Raw genomic sequence first — 6,670 nt, 5'->3', positions numbered from 1 at the left:
GCTGGGGCCGGGCCTGACTTTCCTTCCTCCGCAGGAAGATCTGGCGGCATGAGGGCCCGTCGGCCTTCCTGAAGGGTGCCTACTGCCGCGCCCTGGTCATTGCCCCGCTGTTCGGCATCGCCCAGGTGGTCTACTTCCTGGGCATTGCGGAGACCCTCCTGGGGCTGCTGCAAACCCCCCAGGCTTGAGTCTGGGGGCCCCAGCGCCCCGGCTGGCGCCAGAGAAGGGCTGCCAGCCCAGGCCCGAGTGAAGGACGCTCACCCACGGGGGGAGGGGAGAGGGGAGGCTGGGTCCACATGGTGGCGAGCACAGGCCCCACGGGGTCCTGAGGAGATGGCCATTGGGACCAATGTCTATTTATGTAGAAAACGCAGAAACCTGTACATTCCTCAAGCTGGTCCCTGACCCAGTCCTGCCTGGCCTGAAGACCCCCAGGGACAGAGCTGGTCTCTGGGCTGGGGCCCCAGGCCTGAGCTGGGCAGGCTGGCCCTACCCCTGAGTCCACCAGCTCCTGTCTCCTAGGCTTTCCTGGTCTACAAAGGGGACCCCCCCAAAAAAAACCCTATTTATTGAACCTGCTGCATCTGTGTGGCTCTGCCCGTCCTGTCCATCCGTCCATCCACCCCTGCTGCTCTTCTAACTTTGGCCGGGACTCGGCCCTGCCTCCCAGCTTTGCAGACGTGGGGGGCGGGGTCTCCGGCCCCATGTTGAGCCCAGATTTCCAGGTTGATGGGGGTCAGGCTGAGTTTTGACTCCCAGATCCCCCCACCCCCCGTGCACACACTGGGAATTTCTGCTGGGTCCTAGGACCTTCACTGAAGGGGAGACCTAGCCTGTGTGTCCTGTGTGCCTCCCAGCCCTCGGCTGACCAGGCTGCTTGGGATGGGGCAGGGGGGCCAGGCACTCAGCTTGGTGGGCTGTGTACCTCACCTCTACTGAGCTCAGCTCAGAGTTCTCAGCCTTCCTTCCGAGTCACCCACCCCTGGAAAGGGGAGGGCCAGTGTGGATCTTGGGGTCACCTGCTCTGTGGGTGCCCAGCCCTCCTTCCTAGGCCTCTGTTTAAGCCCCTGTCCTCCCCAGTCCTGTATCCATGTGAAGTGAGGCAGGTGCTCTGCCAGCCCTGGCCATGTGGTTGTGTTGGTGATTGACCCTGAAGTGCTGGTGCTGTGTCCCCAAACCTAGCCCTCCCTGTGGAGGCCCCTCCCCAGTAACACTACCTGGGGCTCAGGTCCAGCCCCCAGCTCACGGTTGCTCCTGGGAGCTGCCCCCTCCCGACATATCTGTACCTTGAAAGCTGCTGCTGCTGCTTACAGAATTATATTTTTTTTCTTTTGAAGAGTTTTAAGGAGTTGTAATTTTTTGTGTCTTGTCACGTAAGAGGATAAATAAATATTCTAAGTAGATGCCTGCTCTCTGTGTTTTGGGGGATGGGATGGGCAGGACAGCGTGGTGGGGAGCCCCTGCCCCTGGCTGCCTGTCAGCCGCAGTCTGGGTGGGGTGTTGGGGTGCCTCCTTTCCCACCCAAGGCGGTGTTAGGGAGAGTACCCCAGAATCCCGGCCAGCGGCCGCGCTGGGCGTGGCCCCGATGACGCAGCCCATGGTGCAGCTGCGCCTCTGCACCTCCCTGCTGGTCCTTGCATCCTGCGTTCAGAGAGAGGTGCATTGTGGGAAACTCCTGGCGCTCCTCTGGTCCGCAGCTTCTGCCTGCTGGTCGTCTGGCTGCTGGTCGTCTGGCTGCTGGTCGTCTGGCGGAGAGAGTGCACACACGGAGGCAGGGGCCCTACGGAAGGAAGGCGTAAGGCGGGGGCCCTACCGAAGGGGGACTGGGCCCTGGGGCTGGAGGTCTGGTGCCTCCATCTTGAAGGTCACTGGGGTTGCGCGCTGGCCCTTTATACTTGGCTGGCTCTGTGGGTCTGGGAGGGGCAGGGGGATGTGAGAGCCAGAAACAACAAAGGAGGCGCGGACTGCTCCTGGGGAACGGAGGCCTCTCTAGGGGCTGAGCTCCCTCCAGAGGTGGAGGGTCGGCCCGGGAGGTGGGAAGATGGAGCAGGTGCCCAGGACTCCTAGGGAGCGCCTCTTCATGCTGTGACCTTCAGGTGACCTTCCCTGTGGTCACGGCGCCTGGCAGGGGGTGGGGAACCTGAGCTTCTCCGGCTGGTGGGGGCATTTCTCACCCCCTCCCTCCGGGGAGAGGAGGCAGGTGGCTCTGCGTCCTCAGGGAAGGGGCCGCGCGCTCCCGGGCCAGCTAGCCAAGGGCATGGATGATCTACACCCCAGGGCCCCCACACAGTGCCCACCGGAGGCTGCCCCAAGGAGCCCCGGCCCTGCGTGCAGCAAGGGCACCCTGCCCTTGCATGGGACACAGGTGGGGCACCGGCTGGGAAGAGGACCCCAGAATCCGGGCGGGGCAGGCGGCTGGCTGGAGGCCCAGACTCCTGCTGTCTGCCCATCTGTGACACCTGTTTCATCTCCTGGGGTCCTTGTGGTCCAGAAGCCTGGGACCACTCCTCACCCTGTCAGCCCTGAGAGTCCCTGCCGGCTTCCTCCACTCAGGCCCTCAGGTCCTGGCCACAGTACAGCCCGCCCCCCCCTTCTGAGACACAGCACAGCCCCAGCCCCCCCCGCCCCCTTCTGAGACACAGCACAGCCCGAGCCCCCCCCACCCCCTTCCAGACAGCACAGCCCCCGTCCCCCGCGCCCCTTCCAGACAGCACAGCCCCGGCCCCCCGCACCCCTTCCAGACAGCACCACTCAGTTCTGCTGGTGCTGGGGGGCTCCACCACCCTTTCGTTCACCCCTTCTGGACCAGGAGTGTTTCCTTTCAGTTCTCAGAGCTGTGCACTTGCTTTCCTCTCTCCATGCCATCTGGGTGGTCGGGCCACTTCTCTGGAGCGGCCAGGGGCCCGTGCAGGCTGGCCCTGGAAGAGGCAGGCCGAGGCTCACAGAGGCCTCAGAGCTGAGGTCCTGGGAGCTCCAGAGAGCTGGGAAGGGCTCCGTGGAGCACAGGGAAAGGTGTCCCTTGTCACCGCCTTGCTTGTGTTGCTCTCTAGGCCCATATAATGTCCAGGGGGGAGCTGTCCTGATACTGTGGTCCAGTTATCTGCCTGTCCACACCCCCGCCAGCTGCCCACATCCTCGCCATGGAGTCCAGGGGAAAGTCGGCCAGCAGCCCCAAGCCAGACGCCAAGTCTCAGGCTCCCACGGAAGCCAAGGCCACGCCAGCTGTAGATGGGAAAGGCCCCTCAACCAAGCCCGGGAAGAAAGAGAGCCAGGCAGAAAAGCAGGAGCAGCCGGCAGCCCCCTCACCCACCCCTGCCAAGAAGACCCCAGTCAAGGCTGACCCTTCGCTTCTCAACAACCACAGCAACCTGAAACCGGCCCCCCTGGCCCCGAGTCCCGATGCAACCCCAGAGCCCAAGGGTCCTGGAGATGGGGCAGAGGAGGACGAGCCCTCCACGGGGCCCTCGGGGGGCCGCGGCCCCTGGCCCTGTGAGAACTTGACCCCGCTGATGGTGGCTGGGGGTGTGGCTGTGGCAGCCATGGCCCTCATTCTTGGTGTGGCCTACCTGGCTCGGAAAAAATAACGCCTGGTGCCCAGGAGAAGGCACAGAGCTGCATTGTACAGACATAGCTGGGGATGTAGTGCATGCGAGTCCATACAGACCTATCTATACACACACACACACATCCATCATAGATATATAGGTAAACACATATATATGCCCCCCCCACAGGATGGACAGCCCACCCACAGAGGGCAGCGAGCCCCTCTGCTGTCCCGGAACGCGCCCTCTCGCCGGGGGTAGCAGGACCCTCGGCTCTAGGGAGGGCAGGAGGAGCTGATACAAACGGAGGTCTCCACCCAGGTTGGGCGGCTGAGAACGCGAAGGGACAGACCCTGTGTGCAGTCCCACACCCTGTCTGTCTAGATGGGCGTTGGCGGGCGGGCCAGCCACGTGGGAAGAGAAGGCGTGGCCGTCCAGCTCTCCCCACCTCTGCCCTTCCCCGCCACAGGGAGCTGTCCGGGCTGCTGGGCGACTGACCTGATGCGGGCAGTCCCATCAGCAGAACTCCCTCTTCCTGCCCTCTGTGCCCTGGCCAGGTGGGAGAGTCAGAGCCGAAGAGCTGGTTTTGGGAAAGGACCCTCCCCTAAAGTTAGCCTTTCCTCCCATGTCGGGGAAACCCCTGTCGCTGGGACCGGCATCCTTCCTGCCTAGATCAGGGGCTGTGCTGTGACGGAGAGACTGCGAGGCGGGGGACATGGAGGACCTTACCCCACAGCTGTGCCTGCCCGACACCCAACAGACTCCCCCTCCTGCCTGCACCTCGCACCCTGAGTCTACAGCGTATAAATGCAATAACACAGGTAGAGTAGAACTGCTTGTGGGTGACCACCACCCACTGCCTGCAGGAAAACCGGCCCGGCAGCCCCTCCGTGTCAGGTTCCAGCTCGCCCCCTGGTGTGGTGGCAGCGGGCAGCTTCCAGAAGGTGGTGATGGGCACCATGGGAACACTGCCCTCACCTGGCCACTGGCCGCAGGAGCCTGGGCCTGAGTGGAGTCTGAAATAAACTCTGTTGTCTAAAGGCTGGGCTGGCATCCTCACCTGCATGCAACGGGGAAGGGACAGGAACTTCTACTGAACCATGGTTGGGAACAACAGATCCATAACCTGGGCTGCCCTGGGGAAGAGGCGGGAAGACACAAGTCCTCCTGGTGGGCCCCACCAACCCTCCCCTGATCCTGGTGGGCCCTGCCCATAGCCTCATCAGAACTCACATCCCAGATAATCCTCTGGCTTTCCTGGGGGACCTGACCTCAGATAAACACTGCAAGAGAAGCCCCAGGCCTGCGCTGCTGGCCACAGGGTCCTGCGGCAGGAGGCTTGCTCTTCAGGCTGCGCGTTCATGGCTCTCAGGGAGGTCTTCCTCTGGTCACCTCCTTGGCATCTAGTGGGCAGGACTGGGGTGAGGCCAACTGTGCAGCCCTGGAAGGACCTTTTGGGCTCTGCTACCCAGGGGGACCTCAGGCTGGTGGGTGGGAGTTTGCCCACCTCCTCCTCCCAGGCCTCCAAGCTGGCAGGAGGGAACACAACTTTCTCTTCCCAGCCTCTGGGTGCTTGGCCTCCTCAAGCAGTAGCCTGGCCACACCGCAAGCGCAAGCAACCGCAGAGCACCTCCACAGAGCAAAAGTTCCCCAACAAACTCCACACGCCTGCCCAAACCACCCCTCCACCTCTCCCTGATCACCCCCACACCAGCGGCTCCTCCACAAGCCGAGAGGCCACTTGGCTGAGCGTGGCTCTTCCCAGGAAGGAAAGCCGCCCGCATGCGTCCCCCAGGCCTGGCCACGGGTGCTGGGACATGTCACCCACCTGCTCCCTGATCCCAGGCAGGCCCCCTTTCAATCTGTCCCTCCCATGGCTTCACCTTAAAACAAAGACTTTCCCACACTCGACTTGAGATGGATGGAGGCAGTGCCCTCCTGACCGCGCGTCTGAGGCCCTCGCTGCGGGCGTCCCCCCCATTCTACTACCTTTATTTACTAGGCTCCGTGAAGGCACATTTAGACTTAGAACTGCAACAGTACAGATGAGTGCTGGTGACACATGCCCACAATCCTAGCTACTCAGGAGGATCAAGGTTCAAAGCCAACCCAGGTAGACAAATGCAAGTGATTCTTCCCTCCAACTAAATAGCCAAAAGCTGGGAGCGGAGATGCGGCTCAGGTGGCAGGGAGAGGGTCCATAGCACAGGCCACCGTGGACAGCCCTCATGATGGCCTTGAGTCCTTCCCAGGGGACAGCACTCATATCTGACTGGCTGCTGCTGACACAGACTTGTCCAGTTCTTGGCTCCCTGAGTTACCTGCCCACTCCTCCCCAGGGGCAGGTATGGCCTGCCACCGAGCCCAGGTGTCAGACCTAGGACTGCTACTCCATGCGGTGTGGGAGCAGGGCTCAGCCTATGAGCAGGAAGGTACCAGGTGCACAAACATGCCTTCGTTCAGGATCCCCACCCCAGGCAACCTGAAACAGATGAGGACCCTCCTGGACAGTTCAAATGCAGCTGTTACCCCAACATCCTCTGAACTCAACATCCCATAATAGAACTATTACAGGAAATAACACCCAAACTCGTCCTGGAGCATATCAAAACCCAAGTGACTTTAGCGGAGTGTCTCCAAGCAGTCCTGCTGAGGCTGCTCTGAGAGGTCTCTTCCGTGAGACACGTGTCGGTGTTCCAGCTCAAAGAATGGACCTGGAGACCAGAGGTGCAGCACAGGAGACTTTAATGTTGGTACTGCCAAGTCTCCCATGGTGTCCCGTACACAGCCACATCCAGAGGTTACAGTGGGCAGCTCTTTCTCTTCTGTACAGATCCCTCCCTGGGGTCCTTGCAGGCTGAGCACCAGGGGACGTACGACCCTCCTGGACCTCACCTACGTGTCATCACTTCCTACTGGGCATTTTTTTTGTCAGTCATGGGTCTTGAACTCTGGGCCTGGGCGCCATCCCTCAGCTCTTCAGCTCAAGGCTAGCATTCTACCACTTGAGCCACAACGCCACTTCCAGCTTTTTTCTTATGTGGTGCTGAGGAATCGAACCCAGGGCCTCAGGCATGCAAGGCAAGCGCTCTACCACTGAGCCAACTTCCCAGCCCCCCAGTGCT

At 61.6% G+C, this 6,670-nt stretch overlaps 3 protein-coding genes across 3 annotated transcripts in view; all 3 read left to right on the top strand.

Annotated features, from left to right (window-relative positions):
* The window catches only part of Slc25a22 (solute carrier family 25 (mitochondrial carrier: glutamate), member 22), a 4,675-nt gene extending 3,278 nt beyond the window's left edge, over window positions 1–1,397 (top strand). The window contains exon 9 of the mRNA XM_013033331.1: window positions 35–1,397. Coding sequence (XP_012888785.1) covers window positions 35–188 — 154 coding nt within the window. The 3' untranslated portion in view covers window positions 189–1,397. The remainder of the gene's footprint in view (window positions 1–34) is intronic.
* Window positions 1,398–3,069: 1,672 nt separating this feature from the next.
* On the top strand, window positions 3,070–3,584 carry Cend1 (cell cycle exit and neuronal differentiation 1). The gene has a single exon (XM_013033364.1). It carries the CDS (start codon window positions 3,141–3,143, stop codon window positions 3,582–3,584), a length of 444 nt encoding a protein of 147 aa, XP_012888818.1. The 5' UTR covers window positions 3,070–3,140.
* Window positions 3,585–5,892: 2,308 nt separating this feature from the next.
* Pddc1 (Parkinson disease 7 domain containing 1) overlaps window positions 5,893–6,670 on the top strand; it is a 5,545-nt gene continuing 4,767 nt past the window's right edge. The window contains exon 1 of the mRNA XM_013033349.1: window positions 5,893–5,977. Coding sequence (XP_012888803.1) covers window positions 5,893–5,977 — 85 coding nt within the window. The remainder of the gene's footprint in view (window positions 5,978–6,670) is intronic.

This window comes from Dipodomys ordii, unplaced genomic scaffold (assembly GCF_000151885.1).
Source record: "Dipodomys ordii isolate 6190 unplaced genomic scaffold, Dord_2.0 Scaffold166, whole genome shotgun sequence".
In the NCBI taxonomy this organism is placed as follows: domain Eukaryota; kingdom Metazoa; phylum Chordata; class Mammalia; order Rodentia; family Heteromyidae; genus Dipodomys; species Dipodomys ordii.
This window is presented reverse-complemented; position numbering and strand designations above follow the sequence as displayed.

Coding starts and splice junctions, on each gene's coding strand:
- Cend1 (XM_013033364.1), top strand. CDS start 3,141: ATGGAGTCCAGGGGAAAGTCGGCCAGCAGCCCCAAGCCAGACGCCAAG.